This window comes from Chiloscyllium punctatum, chromosome 32 (genome assembly GCF_047496795.1).
Source record: "Chiloscyllium punctatum isolate Juve2018m chromosome 32, sChiPun1.3, whole genome shotgun sequence".
In the NCBI taxonomy this organism is placed as follows: Eukaryota; Metazoa; Chordata; class Chondrichthyes; order Orectolobiformes; family Hemiscylliidae; genus Chiloscyllium; species Chiloscyllium punctatum.
The window spans coordinates 58,659,335-58,686,237 of NC_092770.1; the positions used below are offsets into that span (position 1 = coordinate 58,659,335).

Consider the following 26,903-nt stretch of genomic DNA (forward strand, 5'->3'; position numbering starts at 1 on the left):
ACTTGTGCCAAAGTTCTCCCGCTGCACTTGGGAGGTTCAAACTGATATCCTACTTCATTATTAACATAGGGCTCAGCATTTCCAGTCCAGTCACATACCCTCAACACTGATATTCTCATGATTCAATATATTTATATTTTATTACAGTCATGACCACTCCTCTGTTCAGGAGTTAACTGCATAGAACCAACTTCCAGTTAGCTTCAGCTCAATCTGAAACCAGAATGAGGTGTTCAAGCCAAACAAAATGAGCAAATAAGTGAGTCTGCTATGGTTCTGGTTCAGACATATTCTGTTGGTCTACTTATGAGACAAGAGGTTGTATCGACAATAAAACCAGTCCATTCACCTTGCTTCACCATTGCAGCAAGTGTTTGAATATACTTAGTGTCAACTGACTGTTTCGGTGACAGTATATGAACACATGAGCTCTTCCTGCCTATCTCTGTGACTGTGGAGGAAAGAGTCAGTTACATCTTTAGGCTAAACATAGCTATGCAAGCAGATGTATGTAATGATCCACATCTTCAGACAATAAAGAACAATACAACACATCTTCATGATGTCAGATCATATGGAACTACATCCACCCCCATCACTCCTAAATCTGTGCTATCTTTCACTAGCCCTTTCGTATAGTCATGTTTGGTAATGCCTAGCAATGTTTACTCACCTGAATGTGGACTTCATCTTACTACATGATGAGTAACACCATGTGGCAATAGTGAATGGATCCCTAGAATTTGAGGCAAGTAGCAAGAGATGACCAGTTACAGTACAGTACTACAGCCATCTGAGCAGAGCTGAGGGAAATCCATGAAGAGGATGAAAGGTGGCACAGTGTTTTGTACTACTGCCTCATAGCACCAGGGATCCTGGTTTGATTCCAACTGTCTGTGTGGAGTTTATATGTTCTCCCTGCTTCTGCCAGATGCTCTGGTTTCCTCCCAGTCCAAAGATGTGCAGGTTAGGTGGATTGGCCATACTATATTGCCCATGGTGTTTAAGGATGTGCAGCAAGATGGACTGGCCATGGTAAAAATTGCCCCGTAGTGGTCCAGGGAAGTGCAGATTAGGTGGGTTAGCCAAGATTGAAAACCCCATGTGGGTCTGGGTGGGATGCTCTTTGGAGGGTTCAGTGCAGAATTGATGGCTGACTGGCTTCTTTCTGCACTGTAGGGATTCTATGATTCTAGATGTCCAGCAGCAGAGTAGTACTGTGGAAAAAGGAACACAAGACCCAGAGAAGCACTAGACCACAAAAAAAGAGAGAAAATATTACACCAATGAACGTAAGTTGTTAAAAAAAGATGTCAGTCAGCCACAGTGCACAAAACAGTACAGTAAGAGCTTCTCGAGATGATGATGACTAGAATGTTAACATTGGATGCCATAAAGAACTTCACTTACGGAGCTAGGACTGACAAAGTTTCCAGAAAGTCATGAGTGCCATGAGTGGGACCATTTGGAGCTTCACCAGCAGCATGGAGATTCAAAATAGGAACAGAGCACAGCAGCCTACATGTCTCCAAGTATTACAGCGCACCAATCAGAAAGAACAATTCTTCTTTTTCTCTTTTTTTTTCCTTTTAAACCCCCACACTACTGCCTAACTGCAGTAGTGCTTATTTTTCCCCCAGCACCCATGTTGTGTGTATGCAGGTGTGAGACACAGGGTGCACGAATCTTTATTCAATTTTCACCACCAGGAAAAAAGGAAAGACCTGAGTGGCCAGTTACAAGCAGTGCCCTTCACATCAAACGGCAATGCTGTGTGATCAAAGATCAATTCTTCTTGTGGGAATATAATAAACCGACTGCAGGATTTTGGCTCCCTTGGTTATGTATACTTAGATGGAAAATTTTTGTCTTCAGATACGATGGCTAACGTGTTGATTTTATGTGGTTTGTGATCACATTTATCTCATGTAGGCAGTCAGCGATTTATTACAATTTCTGAGAGTTTATTAAGAGGCAGCAGTTTAAATTTACACAATCCATAACAGATCAGAATACTGCTTCCAGATGGAGGGGTAGACACAGAGTGCTCCCACATCCTGGTGGACTATGTCATCTTGCGGTACCAACATTCTTTGCTGTTTTCTCAGATGGATGCAGGGGAATGCCTGGTCTCTCCCAAGGAGATAGTGTGGCACACCTGCCTGGATCTTGTCAACCCTCCCTCTCTTCCTGTCCTGTTAAGATACCTTATTAATAGGGAGTGGGGAGGTGCTGGATGGCCACCAAACCCATTATCCTGGTCGATGGCCACGGGACAGCCTACCCATGATATCAGCTATTATCCCTTTGCTCATCTCGATTTGCAGGTTAGCTTACATTCCTTCTGGGACCAAACTCCTTACTTCTAGTACACATTGATAATGACGACTTTTTGATGCAAGTCCACTAGAGAGCATACAGTAATAATTGCAAATGGTTCTTGGGAGGCCTCCACGACTTCCAAAGGATCCTTAGAGAAGTGATAGAGCCACGAGGAGGTGACAAGCTCAGTTAATACTTGCAGGGGATCCTCAAGTTGGTTACAAGGGATTCTTAGGAGTTACAAAGTACACTTGAAAGTTGGATTAATATTTACAAGAGGGTTTTTTTGTGGGGGAATTAGAATTGTGTTGCTATGGCAATCATTGGACTAGCAATCTCAGCAAAGCTGGGGCATCAATGCAAATACCACATCACAGCTAGCGGAATTTGCATTTCAAACCTGTATTGGTGACCACAAAATGTGCTGTTAAAAATGATTTGTTTCTTCAGTGGAGAGAATCTGGTAGGCTTACTGGACGCCATACCAGTGGCAAAATGATCAACTCTCAACTATCCTCAAACTGCAAAGTATTTTTTTGTTCAGGGGGGAAAATTATAGATGGGTGACAAACCTAGTCTTGCCAGTGACATCCACTTTCCAAGAATGAATAAGGAAAACAAAACAGATTTGCAGTGAGATATCTGTCACTGATTCATAGGAGAGACTCCTCAGGAGCAGAACTGATATTTGCAGATCATTGGGGGTTCAAGTTATTGAAAACAATCCTAAGAAGTTGGCTTAATATTAGCAAGCAGGAATTAATGCATTTCAGCTATATGTAGTGGTGAAGTCAGAATAGTTAATATTCTGATTTTTGAGAGGTATAACTTACAGGAGAAATGGCATCCTCAGGTAAGTTTACAAAGGGTTTTTCCACAGTGCATTAAAACATTTGGGGAGTCTCCACAAATTGTTCATCCCAACCCCCTGCTCAATGTCTGCATAAGGTGCCTGACCTTCGGGAAACACAGACCTCTGCACAGCAGCTAAGGCTAGAGTGGCTTGTTAGTGTTGAACACAGGTGAATTCAAGAACAGACACATAGGTAGACGAAACGCGGCAGGATCAAGTTTTTTTATTATTTTAAGATTTAGTTTTGAATCTGAAGAGGTACAATTTTTTTTAGTTTTAGCGTTGAGGTTAACCACACTCTTCAAATACTGCACGATGTCCAGAACCTACAGGTTACTTGAAGCGGCAGGCAGAGTTTCGAGAAGTTGTGCTCCTGATGAATGAAGTGACCCCCAATGCAGTGCTATCCCAGAGCTCCCATTCCAGTGAATTTTAAATGCCAAGAGAGACAGACAGACACAGAGAAAGACAGATAAAGAAATGAGTATATACCACTCTGTGTTCAGCAGTTCTTTTATTGTTGTCTAGGTATTAAATTTGTGAATGCTTTTTAAAACATATTTCTTGTATTATTTAAGCTAAAGTCAAAATTAAAAAATCAAATTGTTTTAGTCAACTCATCCACTCCTCAGCTACATGCCCATTTATTACCATGAATCAAAATGCTTACCCAGCATGCCATACTCCTGCTGACCATGAACTCAAACTCTTAATTATGCATTAAGGATGAACTTTGATACCAGCTCTCCTGCATGTATTTTACTGTGCAATTTTCTCACATATCCACTTTTGGTGGATTTTTCTGCATCGTGAGGCATAATTTGATATTGCAAGAGGTACAGGCACAATGGGCCAAATGGCTTTGTTTGATGCTGTATTAATCTATTCTTCTAGGCAGCTCTTGTAGATCAGACACTGGTCAGCAGGAGGCACTACAGCCCACCCAAGAGGGGGCAAGCATGCTGTCAAAAAGACTGGTGAGCAGGAAAATCTCCTGGTAATTCTAACATAATGCTGCGATTGCATTGCATCTGGCACTGATCAGGAACTGAGATTGTTTGTACTGAGGGAGAGAGAGAAAAAAAAGAAAGAAAAGACAGAAGGAGAGAGAAGAGGGGAGTAATTCAGTTTTCCTTAGTGACGATCCAATGTAGAGCTCTGTAGAAGATCTGTGGGGGTTTTGTTGGGGGGTCTGAAGGTGGTCTGGAAGCCTGGAGGTGGAGAGTGGAAGTTGCCTGGGTTGGAGGGTGGAGGGTAGGGGGACCAGCCGGCTCTGTGCAAGGGGATCTGTGTGTTGAAGGGGTTACTGTGCCCTGCTTGTGCTGCCGTGGGGCCGTCCATTTCTGTCAGTGTCTGGAGTGACTTCAGCCAATGTGGAGGGTTTTCATCCTGCAGAGTATCTAAGCTGTTCCCCGTAGATGCTGGGACACCTGTGGAGAGAGCAGACAACATGTGGGTACTGCTGGAACACCTGAAATCTTAATAATACACAAACACTGTTTCCAAAAGTGAAATAGAATTTTCAGAGGCCATTTGGACCATCATATGCATAGCAGCTCTGCCAGATAGTCTTTAGTCCTAAAAATATGACCTTCGAGTATCATACGCTACTTATAAAAACAAAATTCATTTTCCCATAGCTTTTTTGCCAGCTGTTTAAAAGCCATCTCTTCTGGCCACCAACTCTTTTCTGACAGTAAGAACAGCGCCTCTTTCTTTATTCAAAATCTACAATTATGAACCTCTTCATGAAATTTCACTAATTTACTGTGTTCTGAGAACAGTCGCAACATCTGGAGGCTCTCTAGAGAACGGTGTGAAAACTGGTATAAGACTCAGAACTGGACAAACCCTAATCACCTACACCGATGATTGAAGTTATAAGTAGGGAGGGCATAATCCTTGACTACAGCTAGATTATTAGAATCTGAAAAGGAATGAAGCAACTAAAAGGCTAAAGGATGATTCAAACAAGTTATTTAAAAACAGGAAAGCAATGCAGCAAATACCAAAGGGGCAAAACCAGTGAATTGGGGAGATTCAGGAAGGATTGAGAAATTAGAATGAGGATTATAAACTCAATTTCTGTGATGCCATGTGGTCTTTGAGGAATGGGTTGATGGGCAAAGGAGACTAATGCTGAACAATTCCAGATTGGAGGGGAAGAAACCAGGATACATCTTCGGGAAGAGCTTCAATAGTGGAGAGCAGAGCAAACAAGTGTTTTCTGGTCTGTCAGTTTTGAATGCACGTGAGAGAGAGATGGTTCAGGGTTATAGAACAGGTTGTACAGCACCAGGCTGGGTCTAAGCATGTGTCAAGCGGGTTGATGCAATCGAGATTAGAGGGACCTTGGTACCATGAAGAGCCATCAAATAGGAAGGGTTGAGGGATATGGGCCAAGTGCTGGCAAATGGGACTAGAGTAATTTAAGATATCTGGTCAGCATGGATGAGTTGGATCGAAGGGTCTGTGCTGGACTCTAGGACACCTCTAGGACTCGAAATAGGATTGGTTCGCTTTGAGTAAAGTTGGGACTCAGGCAGGATCCAATGAGTATAGCAACGACATGAACCAACGGTGAAACCAGAGATATTGAGCCAGGAAGAACTGTCACACAGATGGAAACTTGGCCTGCTTTTGTGGATCATTAATGAAAATGTATTCAATAGAAAAGAGATCAAGGATAGAATCACATGCTTTTGGTGAATTTGCCAATATTTATCTGTCAAATTAAATCACAAACAGGATTGGCTGGTCATGTATTAAATATCAAACAGACCTTCCTTTGTGGCTTCTGCACTTCCCAACATTTCAAAGTCAATGAACTTGAAAAAGAAGTCCGATTGCAAATTGCTTTGGGGCAAATGATGAGAAATGTGCTAGTTTCAAAGTTTAAGCATTTTTGCAAAATTTACTCTTTACCCATAGCAGGGGAAGGCTTTACAAAACATTAATCAATGGGAAGTTATATTGCTAACAGTGAACTGTCTTGATTTCAAGCATAGGCTGGTTTACAAAACAGCGAAGGAACAGAATCTAGCTTCAGATCTTAATACAGTAGAAACAGGAGGAATTCCTGAACTCACCTATGAAGTCAGGCAAGCATAGTTTTATGGATTTATTCCTGATATTCATGTGAAACCTCAGTTTTCCCAAGTTAGAATAATTAAAACCACAGGTAAATGTGGCTGGCAATTTCAGATAACACAACTAACACTGGAAAGACAGAGTAGCAAGTAATCAGACAGTCTTAATCTTAGAGGCAAAAATATTGATCAGTTCCTCACATTTGTTGGAGGTGAACATGAAGATGAAGGGGGAAGAGGGTCTTGAAATGGCAATTTACAGTCCAGAACAGAACCTGGAATCCCAGCATGTCTCGGTAATGGGGTTCAATAGTGGTGGATAACCCAATACTGGCTTCTGTGATTCAAGTAGATCTGATAATGTGACTAAATTACTTGTTGTCTACAATTATTTATAATCCTTGCCACTTGCCCTCAAGGGTGCAGAGATGAGGGCTGTAGTAGGGGGAACAACTGAGCTGAGAGACAATGATGATCCTCGAGGACACTGGAGCAAAGATAGATGTGAGTCTCTCTCTCTCTCTCATTAGTGCTGCCAGGACTGCTGAGCCTCTCCAGCAGTTTCTGTTTTGTGTCATATACTGGGGGTACATTTGCCACACACAAAATTCAACTCCACGTAGGGGAAGGAAAATGCGCCATTTCAAAGTCCATACTGCTGAACACTTGCCCCACATGCAAATAAAAAAAAACCAGAGGACTGGAAGGCAAATTGATACAAATGAAACAAAGATTGCGCCAAGGCTGATTGGATTCAAATCAATTGTAAATGAAGCACTTAGCATGATTGTGTAACTGGTAATGTGCCTGCATACAAAACAGAGCAGATCTTTAAAATCAGAGCACACTTGCAAGGTATTTCCAATGTATACAGGAAAAATGAAAAAGCATCAATAGCATGCAGCATCTGAACTGATCCTATGAGTGCAATGTTGAGTATCACTGACATGAAATGGAGCCAAAAAATTGCTAGAGTTCCAGAGTTTGGCTGTAATCAGTGAGACATGTGGTTAGCACTGCTGCCTCACAGCGCCAGAGACCCAGGTTCAATTCCCACCTCAGGCAACTGTCTGTGTGGAGTTTGTGCATTCTCCCAGCGTCTGCGTGGGTTTCCTCCAGGTGCTCTGGTTTCCTCCCACAGTCCAAAGATGTGCAGGTTAGGTGAATTGGCCATGCTAAATTGCCTGTAGTGTTAGGTGAAGGGGTAAATGTAGGGGAATGGGTCTGGGTGGGTTGCTCTTCAGAGGGTTGGTGTGGACTTGTTGGGCTGAAGGCCCTGGTTCCACACTGTATGTGATCTAATCTTATCAATGGGGAATGACCAGGGAACTCACTGCACACTAATCTATTAGGTCCTCCTATAGAATGATGCACCATTTCCTTTAGCGACATCTCAGTATATTCCTTCCTCTCTCAATGCTAACTTAAAACACCAAGACTCATTAATGCTCTCTTCTGAACAACTCACCACCCCACTGTTCCGACTTTGAAACACCGATGAAACACTGCTGTACTCATTGTGAAAATTCACAGACATGATGCAGTGGATATTACAGTTTTACCATGAAAGTTACACAGCTTAAACATATTTGACTGCAAATGAGGTATGGCACATTAAGGGAGCAAACATTAGTCAACTAGTAAATTCACAATGTGGCTTTGGACTAAGAGATAGAGACAAGTAAATACCCAGTTAATGACTAGTTCTTGCTTACTCAAGTAGCAAGCAAACAGGCAAATTATTTGTATGTGTAGGGGAGAGGAGACAGACATTAGATTTTTATTGTAGTCATCCCTGCTTTGCTTAAGGTCAACAATTCAGCACAAAATTGAGCCACAAAAAAAAGTTCTCCTCAGGAGTAGGAGAAAGAAGGGTAACAGGAATAAAAGGTACATAAATTATGGCAGGTTTGGATAAGGGAGACAAAGAAAGGCATTTCCATGATGTACGAGAACTCGGGTTTGCAAAGTTTTGGAGTAAAAGTGTAAACGCTCAGGAGGATTTGGAGAAGAACCTTTTAAGCAGCAAATCGTAACAACCTGAAATTCACCAGTGAAGGTGCTGGAGATGAAATAATCAATTATTTCAAAAGGAAATTGGACTGGTACACAGGAAAAAAAACCCCCTGGGGCATGGTTATGGATTGTGGCAATGTGGCTGGCTGGATTGCTGTACAGACCACCAGCATGCACTCAATTGCTTGAATGTTCTGCTGTGATTGCACATCTAGAACAAGTTACAAGACAGACCTGTTGAGGTTTGGTACTCACTGATATGATATGATCTGATATGATCACTTGAGTTTGTAAAACGTAATTCTTTTGAATTGATCAACACCTAACAGCAGCCACAAATACAATTCCTTCCACTGCCACTATGCAGGCTGACTAGAAGGATTGGGATATGGGAGAGGGTGGCCAGCATGGCAGGGTCCCACCTTGGAGGGCTGTATTACAATCTTCTTGCCATCAAACTCATCAGTTGTAAGGCAGAATGGAAGCTGCATGGCCTGAGAATCCAATCATTAAAGTGAAGAATCTGCCTTCTGCTGACATTGAAAGGTTTGATTCTGCCTTCAAAGTAATATTCAGTTAAGCCTGAGTAAAAAGTGTATTCTAAAGGCACTAAGATTGACATTTCAGTTGGAATTGAGCAGCTCCATGATTGTACTTCACCACACACACTGAAACCTTTGCTTCTTCTCTCTGTCCTGTTGAGTCCTTGCATTCCAAGTAAACTCAACACTTCTACCATTAATTCTTGCTATTCAGGAAATACTTCAAAAACATATTCAAACCCATCGACTAAACATCTCTTTCTGGAGTCTTTATAGTAGTGTGCACGAGGCTTCAAAACAATGCCAGTGACACTATTTGCAATGGCTTAGCCAAAGCAAGCTCAAAATAAAGTTGACTGCAGCTGAAATCAGTGCAAAAAGGAGAATTACACATTTGCTCAAAAGCTTTCCTGCCTAGCCACGATCGTTCTGTTACAGATCGGACCAGGTTTTCATTGCCACAGACCAACCACTCTCAACAAGGGGTAACTTGTACATTTGCTGGATTTGTAGATGAGGGTTGGGAAGAGGTCACAGTCGAAAAGTGTGGCACTGGAAAAGTACAGCAGGTCAGACGGCATCCAAAGAGTAGGAGAGTCAACATTTTAAGCAAAAGTCATTCACCAGGAATGAGTTTTTTGCTTCAGTATTCAGAAGAGAGTGGGCCCTTGTTGATAGTGAGAGCACAGTGAACCAGGTCAATAGGCTTGAACAGTTTGACTTTAAGTGGATGTGCTAGAAATTCTGGGAAGCATAAAGATAGATAAGTCCCCAGGACTGGACCAGATATAGCCAAGGTTCTGGATGTAGGTTTCAGATGTTTCGTCACCATACTAGATTACATCATCAGTGAGCCTCCAGATGAAGCATTGGTGGTATGGCCCGCATTTTGTTTGTTGTTATAAACAAAAACACAAATAAAAAGCGGGTCATACCACCAGCACTTCACCCGGAGGCTCACTGCTGTACATCTCTATGACTCTGATGCTGTTACCTAGTATTGTGGCGAAATGTCTGAAACTAAATCTTCCAGTTCAGTAAGCAAACATACATCCAGAATGTCAACCTGAGCTAAACATCTTCTCAAAACTCGTAAATATCCAAGGTTACTATGGGAAGCGAGGAATGAGTGTTCTGCATCTCTGGCGATGATTTTTGCATCCTCAGTCTCCATGGGAGGAGTACCAGATGATTGGAAGGAGGCGAATGTTGTTCCTGTGTTCAAGAAAGGGAATAGGGAAACCCCTGAGAAATACAGACCAGTCAGTCTTACATCTGTGGTTAGCAAGGTATTGGAAAAGATCGAGAGTTAAGACTTATGACAATTTGAAAAACAGAGTGTGATTAAAGATACCATGGTTTTGAGGAGGGGGGGGGCAGGTCATGCCTCACAAGCCTTAAGTTCTTTGAGGATGTGACGAGACAAGCTGACGAAGGTCATAGAGTCAGAGATGCACAGCATAAAAGTCCAACCCGTCCATGCCAACCAGATATCCCAACCCAATCTAGTCCCACCTGCCAGCACCCAGCCCATATCCCTCCAAACCCTTTCTATTCATTTACCCATTCAAATGCCTTCTAAATGTTGCAATTATACCAGCCTCTACCACTTCCTCTGGCAGTTCATTCCATACACGTACCACCCTCTATGTGAAAAAGTTGCCCCGTAGTTCTCTTTTATATCTTTTCCCTCTCACCCTAAACCTATGCCCCCTAGTTCTGGACTCCCTGACCTTAGGGAAAAGACTGTCTATTTACCCTATCCATGCCCCTCAATTTTGTAACCTCTATGAGGTCACCCCTCAGCCTCCGCGCTCCAGGGAAAACAGCCCCAACCTGTTCAGCCTCTCCCTATAGCTCAAATCCTCCAACCCTAGCAACATCCTTGTAAAATCTTTTCTGAACCCTTTCAAGTTTCACAACATCTTTCCAATAGGAAGGAGACCAGAATTGCATGCAATATTCCAACAGTGGCCTTATCCAATGTCCTGTACAGCCGCAACATGACCTCCCAACTCCTGTACTCTGACCAATAAAAGAAAGCATACCAAACACCTTCTTCACTATCCTATCGATTTGCGACCGTACTTTCAGCTATGAACCTGTACTCCAAGGTCTCTTTGTTCAGCAACACTCCCTAGGACCTTACCATTATTTTTTTTTAAGATTAGATTACATATAGTGTGGAAACAGGCCCTTTGGCCCAACAAGTCCACACCGACCCTCCGAAGAGCAACCCATTCCCCTACATTCACCCCTTCACCTAACACTACAGGCGATTAAGCATAGCCAATTCACCTAACCTGCACATCTTTGGACTGTGGGAGGAAACCGGAGCACCCGGAGGAAACCCACGCAGACACCAGGAGAATGTGCAAACTCCACACACAGTTGCTCGAGGCAGGAATTGAACCCGGGTCTCTGATGCTGTGAGGCAGCAGTGCTAACCACTATGCCAGCTGTGTATATACGTCCTGCTAAGATTTGCTTTCCCAAAATGCAGCACCTCACATTTATCGGAATTAAACTCCATCTGCACTTCTCTGCCCATTGGTCCATTTGGTCAAGATCCTGTTGTAAGCTGAGGTCACCCTCTTCGCTGTCCACCACACCTCCAATTTTGGTCGAGTGGTGGATTTGGTGTATATGGATTTCAGTAAAGCAATTTGATAAGGATCCTCATGGTAAGCGCATTCAGAAAAAGTTAGGATTGTGGGATACAGGGAAATTTGGCTGTCTGGATATAGAATTAGCTGGCTGAAAGAAGAGAGCAAGTGGCAGTGGATGGAAAGTATTCTGCCTGGAGGTCGGTTGCCAGTGGTGTCCTGCAGGGTACTGTTCTTGGGCCTCTGCTCTTTGCAGCTTTTAGAAATGATTTGGGATGAAGAAGTGGAAGGGTGGGTGAGTAAGTTTGCTGATGACAAAGGTCGGTGGTGTTGTAGGTAGTGTCAAGGACTGTTGCTGGCTGTAACAAAATATTGACAGGATGCAGAGCTGGGCTGAGAAGCATCAGATGGAGTTCATCTTGGATAAATACGAAGTGATTTACTTTATAAAGTTGAACTTGAACGCTGAATACAAGGTTAAAGACAGGATTCTTGGCAGCGTGGAGGGACAGCAAGATCTTGGTGTTCACGTATACAGATCCCTTGAAGTCGACACCCAAGTTGGTGTGAAGTGTTTTGACTTTCATTAACAGGAGGATTGAATTTAAGAGCCATGACGTTTCACTGCAGCGCTAGGACACCCTGGTTAAACCACGCTTGGATTATAGGAAGGATATAGATGCTTTAGGGAGGGTGCCGAGAAGATTTACTAAGGTGCTGCCTGGAATGGAGGGCTTGTCTTATGAAGAGAAGTTGAGTGAGCTCTGGCTTTTCACACTGGAGAGGAGGAGGAAGAGAGGTGACTTGACAGAAACGCACAAAGTAATGAGGGGCATAGATAGAGTAGATAGCTAGAGACCACACACCAGGCCAGAATGGCTGTTATGAGGAGGTTAAGGTGTTTGGAAGGTGGTGTTGGGGAGATGTCAGAGGTAGGGTCTTTATGCAGACAATAGTGGGTGTGTGGAATGCACTGCCAGCGGTGGTAGTACAGTCAGACATGAGGAACATTTAAGCGACTTCTGGACAAGCACATGGAATGCAGTAAATTGAGGGGTGCGTAGGTTAAGAGGGGTGTGAGGTTAAGATAAATGCTCGGCACAACATTGTGCGCCGAAGGGCCTGTGCTGTGCTGTACTGTTCTATGGTCTATGTTCTAAAATGCTGGCATGGATTGTGTATCCATTCAGTTCTACCACTGATGATAATCCATAATCCATAACCCATTCCCCCCCCCAAAGGTGGAATTTCTCAGGGGAATTTCATTCCGATGGATATTCAAGCAGATTTTCCACAGATTACCCATTCTAACTTGCGTTGCAATGGAGAGGATGATGTTTTCAGTTAGTCTGGGGTGAAATGACTGAAAAGCTGACACTTTGCACGTGACATGGAGAGAAGTGGCAACCAAAATAAAGGACAAGGGAATGTTGCTGGACAAAGAGACCTTGGAGTGCAGGTTCATAGCTCCTTGAAAGTGGAGTCGCAGGTAGATAGGATAATGAAGGCAGCGTTTGGTATGCTTTCCTTTATTGGTCAGAGTATTGAGTACAGGAGTTGGGAGGTCATGTTGCGGCTGTACAGGACATGGGTTAGGCCACTGTTGGAATATTGCGTGCAATTCTGGTCTCCTTCCTCTATTGGAAAGATGCTGTGAAACTTGAAAGGGTTCAGAAAAGATTTACAAGGATGTTGACCGGGTTGGAGGGTTTAGCTATAGGGAGAGGCTAAACAGGCGGGTGCTGTTTTCCTTGCAGTGTCGGAGGCTGAGGAGTGACCTTATAGAGGTTTACAAAATTATGAGGGGCACGGATAGGATAAACAGACAAAGTCTTTTCACTGGGATCGAGGAGTCCAGAACTAGAGGGCATAGGTTTAGGGTGAGAGGAGAAAGATATAAGAGAGACCTAAGGGGCAACTTTTTCACAGAGGGTGGTACGTGTATGGAATAAGCTGCCAGAGGATGTGGTGGAGGCTGGTACAATTGTAACATTTAAAAGGCATTTGGATGGGTAAATGAATAGGAAGGGTTTGGAGGGATATGGGCCAGGTGCTGGCAGGTGGGACGAGATCGGGTTGGGATATCTGATCGGTGTGGACAGGTTGGACCGAAGGGTCTGTTTCCATGCTGTACATCTCTATGACTATGACTGTGACATCATGCACTGCACCATCAACGGATTAGGCTAGGACAAGTAGTGATCATTGGGCTCAGCCAAGCCTGGTAGTCCAATGAATTTCCAGCATCAAACAGGTTACTCTTGAAACAAGGCTTAATAGAAGCCTTTAATAAAAAGTTTTGGTAGAGGAGGCAAAATGCAATGCTTTGACTAGTGCAGAAGAGCAAAAGTAATGGTTGTCTACAGAAAACGGACACTTGACTCAGAGTACTAAGAATTTGGAAGTCATTGCTGTAAGGAAAAAACCAAGGTGACCAACACAGATGCATTTAAGATGACTCCAGTTAAACATTTGATTGTGACGGCAAGGCTAAGGTAGTTACTGAGAAAGTTACTGAGAAAGCTCGACTGCAACAGAAATAGTCTGGTTAGGATCAATGGTCTTTTCTGTGTTGTCTATTCCATGTAATTCTACAAACTGCTTTAAATGCTTTGAACTATTTGCACTGCAGTAAAATAAACATTTCATATCATATCAAAGAAACAAGCAAGATTTGATATCCTCTCTAAACGCTCCAGTTTTGATCATTGAATTGTGGAAGGAGCTGAATAGCTATAGACTAGGTTTGCCACAAGTCAAGTCACTACAAGCTAGTGCTACTCATTCTCCTCATATACAGGACAAGGCAGTGCCAAGCACTTTCACTGTCAACAGCAGCTCCACCAGTCCATGATGGGGAACCAATTCAAATATACAGTGATGCAGGCACAGAGGAGCAGCTGTGATGAAAAGGTAGAATTTCCCAAATGTAAATCCCAAAGGGAAATAAAAACTCAACTTCTGAATTGCACTTTCTTTGCTTCTTACTTAATTACACAAACTACTAGCAAATTCACAACACAATTGACAGATATATCCTAAAAGTCTGATTTGTTGTTGTTCAGGCTTCTGCAAACTCCATTCAATAAATGGTTTCAGAGGTTAAGCAATTTACTTGACAAAAGTTCCATACAGGTGGTTCTGTATTCTAGAATGAGATGAGCCAGGTGGGGACAAGACTCGACGGAAGGATAGTGATCTGGGGATATGAAGAATTATTAATGTGTGTGAGTATATTGCATGTAACTCTACAGAGATTTGTATGTTCTGAAGATGACTAATAAGCCCTGCCCATATCCTTCTGCCTCAGTTTCAGACTCATTTCGCTTGTTCACCTGAAACTTTGACAAACTTTGAATGGGATAGATTGCCACCGTTACTTGAATTCTATTTCCACGGATTTCTCTCCACAACTTTGAGAAGTTGCCTATTGTTCACAGAAACTTACAATACTGAAGGTGGTTATTTGGCCCATCCAGCTTGCGCTGGCTTTTTCAAAGAGTAAACCAGACAAACTCCATGTCCATTCTCTTTGTAAAAAGCATCAAAAATCCTCAAGTTTATATCTAATTTCCTTTTCAAAGTGATTCTGTTGATTTGTGAATGTGAGAAGGCTATTTCACTAGATGGGCTTAACAACCAGGTCCAATTTTGTCTCAACTGTGCTCTTCCTGGGTATGCTTCACTGCAGGGGATTATTTTTGACTCTCATACTGGCTCATTGTCTCCTTCTCAAGCTCTAGTTCATGTCCAGCACACTACCCCAATCTAAGTGAAATTAACTCAACACAGAACTCAAAGACAAACCAGTTAGTTTGCTGACTCTGCCATATAATCAATAACCAAAGAACCTACAGAAAACTCAAAGCTGATCAGAATAAATTACCATATAAATTTGGGAAGTTACTGTTCAATATTTTAGCTGCTATTCAGTTCAGCTATTTGGGGATGAGATTACAAAATAATAATGAATGGAACATTGTTGACAGTGCAATGATTTCAATACTCATTTGCATGACCTATGCATGTGAATGTGAATCTTCTGCACAGTTGTTGATTAAACTAAGGGCAGAGTCAAAAGGTTTGGCGTTGGAAAAGCACAGGTCAGGCAGCATCCAAGGAGCAAGAGAGTCAATGGTTCAGGGATAAGCCTTCCCTTGATGAAGAGCTGATGCCGGAAACATTAACTCTCCTGTTCCTCGGATGCTGCCTGACTTGCTATGTTTTTCCAGCGCCATGCTTTCTGACTGTATTCCTGCAATCTGCCTGGTCTACAATGGCAAAACATTTTCTATTATAATTCGTGCAGTGGCTAAAACAATGTCACCGTGGCAATGCCAATGTTGAGTCAGCTATTTTGAGGATGACTGTAGCAAAGCCACAGCTTCTTTCTGACAAAGAATTTCTAGCAATCCTCAGGATCCAAAGGGATCCACTCTAAAAAGTATTCAGACAAGTGTGCAGTTAGTTATCTTTAAAAGGCTCTATTTTCAGAACTGATTCAAAATGACCATGGTAACTAATCAGAAATATTAACTCAACTTCTCCAGATATGTTGCCTGACATGTTGAGTATTTCCAGCATTACTCAAAAATGGCTACATTGCTATCATTGTAACACCAAATTTATACAGAATTAATGATTAAACAATGCATAACAGATAAACCACAAAACAAGAGATAAAAAAAATACCAAAAGCAACACAGCCACTCATCCTGCAAAGGAGGGAGACAAAGTCACACTTCCAAAGGTTGACCACTTTTGAACAGAGCTTCCGAGAAATTAGTTGATCAGCTTGGCCAAATGGTTACCTGCTCGGCTGTGCTGCAGATTGCAGACTGAAACTAAGCAATACCCAGCTGGGTGAATCAATCGCTAAGAGACTGGGAGACCAATAGAATCACTGGGTGGAGCACTAAGAAACTAAAAATGACAATGTGTTCAATGGAAATACACAGACAACCTGCTACAAATAAAATAGTTCAGGCTATGCTGCATTCCTACACTTCTAGCCAAGATGCAGTTTTCATGTTGATATTGCCTTTTGTCTGGCTATACTGCAGACACAGAACTAAGGTTGCAAATCTTAAGCCTCAAATTTGAATTACTCGCAAATATCTTCCCAGTAATCATTGGAGGAAAGGTCTTGCAATATTAATTAAAATATTTTACAGTATGTTCTTACACCTCCCATTTAAAGATACTGAAAGTAAAGGATGACTCTTCAACACTGTTGTCTGTCAGGAGCATAACTACAGAGCAGCTGCAGATGTATCACTGGGCAATCTTTAATGTTGGGAAAAAGGTCTTGCCACGCCTAACTGAAACTTTTTCAGGCCTCAAGGTCAGAGAATGGGGCAGCTTATGTAAACGAGACTACTACACAATGCATGTTAAACAGAGCCATTGAAGTACAAATGAGTTTAAGAAAATTAGCACCTCACACTATGTCCAAAAGGACTTCACAAGAATGGTCAACTTGGTACTGTAGAAATCCAGCAACCAATCTGTCTACAAAGTCCCACGGATAGTAATGAAACAATGTTAAGGTTATAATTTTAATGAGATTGGAGAGCCAAATACAGTTGAGCATACTGGAAGAACTTTGAAACCACACAATCTATCCGCTTGAAAGGGCAAACAGTGTGCTGGTGGTACAGAACAGTACAGCACTTCCTCAGTATGATACAGTGAGTCAGCCTAGGATGCGATCAAGTTTCCAGTGTGCAATGTGAAACAATAATTCAATAAATCGCTGATCAAAGCCAGCAAGAGCCATGGCCAATTTTACTGGGTGCATGTCTTTCACTAAGGTTTAGCCTCCATACTTGAGAGAAAGAAGTTGCTTTCTGTGAAGGGCAGTAATGCTTCTTAACCAAATTTGTCCAAACTTAAGACAATTTCTGGACAGTTACGTTTTAGACAGCTTAGCAAGTTTCCTTCATTTGTACAGGATGGCTATTACAGAATTTCTGAAAATGACTTCAGTTCAGTTTTAGTCCCATTCTCATTGCAGTTCCAGTTTCTGACCAAGTGGAAGGTTATTTAAAACATAGGAAGCAACGGAGTAGAAGGAAAAGTGTTAAGAGCATTTCACAGAATATTGATTCAGCACATCCAACTGAAGCTAAAACTATTCCAATAAATGGCAGACCTGAACCCAGCAGGCCTTTCACATCAGCAGATATCCTCTCCTGGCACAGCAGGAAGTTTGTAAGAGAAAAGTCCTTAAACCTCTTGTAGAATACTTCACAAAGCAGATTTAATGAGTCATGCACTACCAATTGCTGAGTCAAAATGACCCTAAACACTCCACTGACATGGGGATTCGGTCAGGACTAGCTTTAACCTGGTTCACTGACTAGATACTTTCTAACACCAGGAATCACAAAGATGACTATGGATGAGGTAACACGAAAAGAAGCTCCACTTGCTACAGCATTACTCAGCTGATCCCAGCAACACCCAAAAACGATGGACACAGATTCCAATTTCAAAACTGATATTCAAAATCTGTGACTGTTCTGCCCATCAGTATGGTTTCTTTATGCTTGGCTGTAGTTCAAGTTTGAACAGTTGGATCCAGAATGGGTCCATACATGGGTAAAAGGAGTGAGCTGAATGGAGATGATCTGTTGGCCTCACCTGTTATAATTGCTGGGTCCATCCAGCCACTCCCACTCTCCCAGTTCAGGCTGCTGCTGTTGGATGAGGTTGGTGCTGCATGGTTCACTGAAGAGCAGGAAGCAGCATTTGGTAGTCCCCCAAAATTGATGTTAATATTTGGTAACAGTGCCCGTAGACCATCCTGCCACTCTTTCACATTTAAACTTGCCACATTACTGCCGCTGTCTGAAAAAAATAAAATAAAATAAAAGGAAAAACAAAAATTAACTGGGCATTGCCAGATTACTTTTGGATTTTTACTGGTCTTGACTCCATGCCACTTGAGGGGCCTTGCACTCACTAGTCTGCATTCAGCAACCCTGTCTACCTTTGGTCTGCACACATTAAAAGGTGGCATTTCCATTGTTACTGCTAGGATTCTCATTTGTGCCACTGCCCTGCTCACTGTTTCAGTCTTGTGGCAGAGATCACTTGTTGATCAAGTCCCCATTTCACTGGGCTCACTATATTCTGTGCATTCAGTCTCCACAGGTTGATGCATAATCCCTAGTCCCTATCTCTACCCCATTCATTGCAGTGCGCACAAATCTTCTGTGCCGTGTTTCGGGTCATGGGTACGTGCAAACTACTCTGGCCCAGTGTGCATTTTCACTTGCAAAATCCCTGTGGTTGCAATCCTGCCTGTTAAGAAACCTTCCTGAATTCTAAGCCTTTGTTTACTTAAATCAACATATATCTGCAGGCCATTGACATTACAAAGCCAAAAGCAAATGCAAAGAAAACATTTACAAGGCAATTAGAAAGTCAAGTGGTTTCCTGTATAAACTTTGGCTCTGCAAGTTTTAATGTGCATTTTGTACAAGATTCATTCAAACCAATTAAAAACGCAACCCCAACATTCAGTCTGTTATCATTGCAACGTCACTGTGCTCGAAGTAAATCACAGCTTCATCCAATTATTTCTGCTTGTTTGAAGAGGAAATAAAGAAGAAAAGAAATTCAGAGAAAGCGATCAAAGAAAACCCTTTACCACAAGGTCTGACATTGAACAGAAAGTCCTGTCCATAATGATACTGTCTTCAGTCACTCCTTTCTGTCTGCCTCTCAGAGGCAAACGGAGGCAGAGCTGTGGAAGTCCTACAAAACAATCAAATTTTAATCTGTTCAAATGATGCACATATTGGGAGGAGATTCTCAACACCACATCCATACTATTTCAAGCTCGTGCCAATTTAGTTACCTCAAATTAACAGCTGCAGATAATTCCATTCTTTGTACAGCTAATCCACATGGGGCTTTTGTTGTGCAGCAGCAGTATCCCTACCTCCAGGCCAGGAGGCCCCAAGTTCAAATATCACCTACTCCAGATGTGCGCCACAATATATTTGTATAGATTCATTAGAGATATCTACAGCTTATCCACTTCAGAAACAGCCTCCCTCAGATCATGACCAAAGTGGCCACTTGGAAGGTTAGTATGGGTCAGCTGGTGCTGTTCTTAATAGAGGTAAAAACAATGACTGCAGATGCTGGAAACCAGATTCTGGATTAGTGGTGCTGGAAGAGCACAGCAGTTCAGGCAGCATCCAAGGAGCTTCGAAATCGACGTTTCGGGCAAAAGCCCTTCATCATGAATCTGAGGAACCTGAAGAAGGGCTTTTGCCCGAAACGTCGATTTCGAAGCTCCTTGGATGCTGCCTGAACTGCTGTGCTCTTCCAGCACCACTAATCCAGAAGCTGTTCTTCATAGTCTAGTGGGAAATTAACAACAATCAAAATGAGTAAACATATCCCATAAATAATACCACCATTTCCTTCACAGCATGGCATAATGACCCTTCTATTAACATTGCCTTCATTTTGTGATCCTTCCCTTCCATCAGGAAGTCAATATATGCACATTTATCTCAATATTTATGTAGCCACTCTTAGCCTTAGCAGCTTTTCAAGCCTTGCTTTCGAACTAGCTTATTTTACTGAAGAACATCAATAGAAAAGAGGGGAGCTTTTGATCAAAGCCAACAGCACAGAGGCTTCAGAAAGGTCAAATTCAATTCCTGCAGGTGCCATAAAACAGACTACGTTATTCAGTTACTATAAACTGCTGGTTCCGATCATGATTTGCTTGAGAGCTAACTACTTAATTAGATGGATAGACTGCTTGGCTACAACAACCAAAAGTATTTTTCTTATCTGAATAATAGTCGTAATAAATAACTGAAATCAGAGAACACAATTTATTTCTGAAAATGCAGATGATGTTTTGGTCAAGTGTGCTTTATTCAATACTTGTCAAATCGAACAAAACATCAAAGATAGGAAAGTTGAACTGAACAGGTTTTCAATAGTTTTAAGCTTGAAAAATGCTCCGTCCGACATTTACAAACCTGCTTAAGGAGCTCTCAGAAAAACTGATGTGCTACAGGTCAGTTGATAGCCTTTTAAAATAAGTGCCTGCACATGCTCACGTTTGTATACAGAAACTAAAGTTACTTCAGATGCAAGTTGAGCTGTAATGGATACGATCCGACTGGTAGAATGCACCAGGGAGCAATTGTCCACCACATCCCTATTTAATTCAGGAAGAATAAAGGTCAATTCTGGACAAGCTCAGGCCCCACATTCCAAAGACTGGTATATGCAGCTTTTCACAATAGGTAGAATTACATGAACAAACACTTTAAGATCAGTCAGGCATGCAACGTGGCTCACTTATAGTTCCTCCCTTACACAGAGACCGATCCTTTGCAGGAAAAAAGGAAATGTCCAGGCACTGCATCGCTTTTGAATTAAACAAAGGAACGCCCGGTGCATTCTTCTTAGCAACACCTCAATTAGAGCTAACTTGCCAACAAAACAGCACCTTTGCCTCATGTAGTATAAAGTATTGCTCTATTTGAAAATCTGGCAGCACGGCTGTCCTGATGTGTGGAAGGCAAAAGCTTTGACAGTCTCTCTCTCTCAACACAAGCTCTGTACCATCAAACAATTATTTTTATATTGCAAGTATGCAACACTGTTATACTGCTCATCAGAACAGAAATACTGGCACTGCTATTTATCACTCCGAACACTGCAGACAGTGGAATCAGAATTCATCATTGGTTGCCAATTCTGCCTACTCAGTGATCATTTTTTTTTCATTTGTACGATGCGGTCATTACTGTCGGGTTGGTATTTATTGCCCACCCCTAGTTGCATTTGAGAAGGTGGCAATGAGCTACCTTCTTGAACCATTGCAGTCCAGCTGTTGTGGGTTAACCCACAATACCCGCATGGAGGAAATTCCAGGAGTTTGACTCGGTGACAGTGAAGGAATGGTAACATATTCCCAAATCAGGATGGTGAGTGGCTTGGAGGGAAATGAGAAGGTGCTGGTCATGTTTCTGTTGCCCTTGTCCTTTTAGATGGAAGTGGTCATGAGTTTGGAAGGTGCTGTCTAAGGGATCTTTGGTGAACTTCTGCAGTGCATCTTGTCAATAAAACACAATGCTGCTGCTGAGTGATGGTGGTGGACAAAGTGAAATGTTAGTGTGTGTGGCACCAATCAAGGAGGCTGCTTTGCCCTGGACGGTGTTAAGCTTGAGTTTTGTTGGAGTTGTACTCATCCACGTAAGTGGGGAGCATTTCATCACATGCCTGACATGCACCTTGTAGATGATGGAGTCAGGAGGTGAGTTACTCACTAGCCTCTGACCTGCTCTTATAGCCACTGTGCTCATGTGGGGAGTCCAGCTGAATTTCTGGTCAATGGTAAACCCCAATATATTGATAGTGGGGTGTTGAAGGGAAACAAATACTTGAAACACAAGGTCAGTTTGCACAGCTGGCAGAAGTCAAAATTGCTCCTCACTTGCACAAACAGGCTTTAATCAGCAATGTCACAAATGCTAGTCTGCTGTCCTTTGCTTCAGATTTGAAGGCTTTGGATTCAAGTAGCAAAATCAGGTGTATGAGCAGAGATACTTCAACAGATTAAAAGCTTAAGTTTATGAAGGTTTTATGCAAAAAGCAACTTAAGGCACTTCAAAATTGCTGGGTGGGGGTGGGGGAAGTGAGAGGGCAGTGTCTTATATCAGAAATAAAGAAATTAAGGAATTCTGAGAAACTTTAGCTGAGACAAAGTCAGCTATCGATGGTGCAGCTAAGGGAGTTTGGAATGAAGAACTAAAAAGAGGAATAATGTGATATTTAGTTGGTGGAACATGCAGAGGGGAGGCAAATTATTTTGAAGTGTTTTGGGGGGAAGTAGGTGCCATGATGATCAGTGAGGACAGGATGCTAGGTGAGTGACATTAAGTGTGGTTAAGATTTTGAACAAAAAGAGTTGTGGCTGCTGGAAGGTGGAAGAGAATAGAGTTTGAAAACTGCTGGAAATGGCAATAACAGATGTAAGAAATAGGAGATTATGTGGTACGTTTAAGAGGGAAGTCAGTATTTTCAGATGAAAGGTTACACAACAGTGGCACCTGCTTTTTCCTCCATCTTTACTGATTGGGAGGCTACTTTGTCCCCAACATCCTTTGCCTGTCCAGGTTCCATTCTGCATGTATCTCTCCTACCTTTGTTGAGAAATGCTGACTCATGCCTCTGGAGAATCTCTCAGATGCCAAAAAATCCAAATTGCTATGAATCAAACCCAGTCCACATCAAGTGTGGACAGGTTGTTTGCCTATGGAAGTTTCATAGCTAATTACTCTACCTCCATAGAACCACTTTGCAGTTTCAGTCAGTCAATGAACGGAAAGAAGAATGGAAATGAGAGCAGATTTTAAAAAAAAATTCTCTGCTTAAAGGACAGTGAGAGCAATTGTTTTAAATATCTGCTTTGCTGGTCAAGATTAGCCAACATGACTCAGACTGGTAACTGAACCAACTTCTGTATAACTCAGCAAGATACCAAGCAGTGCATCTGGCAAGGGCTGAGGGGGCGAGCTGCTACTTATGTGTCGCATTGACTGCCTTGAGCAGATGGTTGACACCTTGTGGAACCTCGGAGTTATTCATACTTCACAGTGAGCTCAAGATTGGAACAGAATGATTTCTAACCATGGAAAACATACTGCAGGAATTAAATGTTCAGAGGCGTTTGCAGTTGGCAACAGGATATATGCATTATACTCAACTACAAGGATAGTTTTCAAAATTGTCCATTTAAACAGCACCTTTAAAATGAGGTCAAGTGTTCCCCCTAAAGCCAGTTTAAAAAAAAATCAGGATGGCTGTGCATGGAACAGACTCAGTACTGAACCACAGACTGCAGTTCTCTGGTTAAACAGGAATTACCATTAAAAATCACTACTTTTTTTGAAGTACTTAAGTCTGACAAGATTGTTACAATTTCACAATGCGTGTCTACATCAACATACAGGCAAAGTATGACAATTGCAATGACCAAATTAAATACAAAACTCCAGAGACCACACAGATAGCCTTGTTGTGTTTAAGGAAGGTACCACATGGGAGTTCCCCTCCAACACCACCTAGGCTTGTTCTGAAACTTCCACCATGGTCAACACATTTTGTTCCATACATGGCTTCAGTATATCTTGAGAAACAACAAAGTAGCCTAGATATTTTAGATAATTCAAACACACAATGGAGGAAATTCAGATTTCAGAAAAATATTTCTATATAACTTTGAATGAAGTTTCCCTAGTGTCACTCAACCCAAGTGAAAATATAATGGAATAACTGAATGCTGTTTGTTGAAAAAAAGGGAAAGGAGGCAAGAGAGGATAGAGAGCCTGCAAACATTCCACCATCCGCATAGACACTGAGGCTGTTTAAGGTCAGCTCTCAGCCAAGAGAAACTATAGCTGGATATTCCCAGTCAAGTTTTGAGCTACTTTTCAATGTATACTTGGGAAAACAAAGCCTGAACTCTGAAATGAGATATCTTTGGAAAGAAAGCACTTTTCTGTATTCAGTTGGGCCTCTAATTTTAGCTACCTTGAAATAACATAGGTGGTTAAGCAAAACTGATCAACTTAAACATGGGTGAATAACCCCAGTGCCTTTCACATTGTGTTCATGTTGTATTTCAACAGCCCCAGCCATGTCCTCAGTCACATGTTGTGGAGTAATAAGAACATGCAAAATAGCATAATGCCTGATCTGCTATTCAATAAAATCATGGTAGGCCATGAATCACAACTTCATTTATTCCCCTATCAATCTCAGACACCAAGATCAATCATTTTCAGACTTCAATATTCAACGATGGACACAACTTTCTCAGGTCAATAATCCCAAAATTTACAAAACATTGGAGTGAAAAGATGCACGATTTCAACCTCTTGAGACCGTACCTCCATATTTACTGGCCAGGGGAAAGCAGTCTCAGCACTCATTTTATGAAAACCCCTCAGATCACCTCTAATTATTCCAAACGCAGTCCAGGGACAAATTAGTGAACCGATCATTACAAGATCAAATCTAGCGAACCTTCCCTGTTATGTCTCCAGCACAAGTACATCCTCCCATAGACATGGAGACAAATACTGCACACAATATTCTAGGTGCAGCTGCAAAGCCTGAGACAATTGCCATACTCCTGTACTATTATTTCTTTACAATAAAGGCTCATGAGCCAAATGCCTTCCTAACTGATTATGAACCCTCAGAGCAAATTTTCTTCGTTGTGGAGTACACCCAAGTCTTTCAAGTTAGATGTCTTTAAAAACAAAATAAAATCTGCTTTCAATCCTCTCTGGCAAAGAGAATCTCAAAAGGCATTTTATTCAAACTGCAAACTTGTAACCAATCACTTCACTAGTTTTTCACTCCCTTCAGCATTAGTGTTCTCACAGCTTTATAAATACACTCCAAACTGAGAGCAGGACTGAAGCATATAACATAATTACAACTACAATTAATTACAGTAAAGAGATTGGCAGGACACACAGCAGGCAAGCAAACAGCTTCATTACCATTTAGTCAATTGGCTGAAGTATCCAAGTGCCAACCAAAACTATTTGAATTATTAAGCAAAAGGACTTGGCTTTACATGGTGCAAAGGTCAAGTAGATCTGCAGGACAAAGATAAGTTGCAGTCCTACAGAGTCAGAGACTCTGACTAGTTGAATACTGAGAATCCAACTTGCATAATAAGAATTTCAAGATGGGAGCATGGTCTCCACATCCTCCAATCATAGTCTTGTCTAATCAAAACAGATAATGAATCAAAGGTTCGCCATCTCTCCCCTCAACACATTCAAGTTTCTTATCAGGAGAATCTTCTAACTCCCAAATAATCTAGGAAAGGCATCATACCAACTATCATCAGTTTAAAACCAAGGGCACCTTAATAAATGAGGACTTGTTGTCAAGTTGTTCAACAGCCTTTAGCTCTGATCATTCAGCTATTTCGAATAATACTGATACAAGATCATAGAAATTAGGCCAAATGGACAGAGTACAAAAATCGCATCAAGACACCAGCCTAGCTTAGGGTTGAGAAAGCGAAACAGTAAAAATTGACAGAACGGGAGCTGCAAATTAATGCTCCTGTGGGATGCAAGAAAGAAATTAGGGGAGCCACAGACATGGCTTAAAATAAAAATCAGAAAATTACCCCGTAATATCAGTGAAAAACATGGGGTATAACCTGAAACCTTTAAGGAAATAATAAAAAAAATACAAACTACACTCCCCACTGTTCATGCTAAGTGCGACCTTTCTCAGACATTTCAATCATTTCACTATCTGAAACATACCTACAGCTTCCATGGCCATGAACTCTCAAATTTCAGTATTTTTGACTAAACACATACGGAGAATCCATTTCCCCTTATAAGTGTATCTCAGACCACATGACACATGAAAGGATTCATAGGAAATTCTAATCACAGTAAAAGATTTTTTCTAATTTCTTCTCTCAGAAGGTTGTGCACGTATGGAATTCTTCACCATCGAGGATTGTGGAGGTTAAGTTCGTAAGTCTATTCAAAACAAATAGACAGTTTTTGAAATTACTAACAGAATCATGGATTAATGGGAAAAGACAGGAAAGTGGAGTTGAAGATGATCAGATCAGCCATAATCATGGCTCCTGTTCCAAAGTCTTATGACCCACTACTCCTTTGCTTGGAAGCATTCATACTCTGGAATGAGTAGGAGTAGAAACAGCCGGTTTCTAAAATAGTCCCATTATAGCTATCTTACGACTTGCATCCTCACTCATTTGGTCATCTATAACACTTGCCCTCCATCATTTCATAGTCTCCACATTTTCACTGGCTCAGCACTTGCTTAAATGCTCATCTCCAATATCTGATTAAAGGTGATCAAAATCAAACATGAACAATTCCTCCCCCTGCCACTAATGTCTGGCCTGGGTCGAGTGTTTTATACTCGTATTAAAGTTAGCTCAATCTTCAAAAAGGTAACTTTTTGTGGGAGCTAGGATTCAAGTTTAAATCCGATAGAATAATTAAACAGCTGGAGAAATAGCTTGGTAACAGCAAACAGGAAGTGTCATAAATGGAAAATGCTGCATCTTGAGGAAAGTAGCCAGTGGAGCTCTTAGCACTCAGTTGTGTCAGATGAGGAATTTAGAATATTTTTCAATGATAGGATGGCATTGCTGTTACATTTGCACATAACAAATCACAATAACAGGCAAAACAGGCAAAAAACTGGACAATTTGCATGGAGACTTTGGATTTATAGTTAATATGACAGATGGTTTTTAAATCTGCTTGCAAGCAAGTAAATAGTTGTGCGAGATAAAATCATCCAATAATCAACAACCCATTTGGAATGCAAGGTGAAAGCTCCCAGGGCAAACAGGAGTATGTTTCAAATTCAATTACTCAGATTTTCAACCTTGAGATGCAGAACTGAA

At 41.7% G+C, this 26,903-nt stretch overlaps 1 protein-coding gene across 1 annotated transcript in view; it reads right to left on the reverse strand.

Moving 5' to 3' along the window:
* Positions 1-3,382: 3,382 nt before the first annotated feature.
* The window catches only part of cnot4b (CCR4-NOT transcription complex, subunit 4b), a 169,085-nt gene continuing 145,564 nt past the window's right edge, over positions 3,383-26,903 (reverse strand). The window contains exons 11-12 of the mRNA XM_072552467.1: positions 18,074-18,280; positions 3,383-4,605 (exon numbers count right to left, since the gene is read on the reverse strand). Coding sequence (XP_072408568.1) covers positions 4,310-4,605; positions 18,074-18,280 — 503 coding nt within the window. The 3' untranslated portion in view covers positions 3,383-4,309. The remainder of the gene's footprint in view (positions 4,606-18,073; positions 18,281-26,903) is intronic.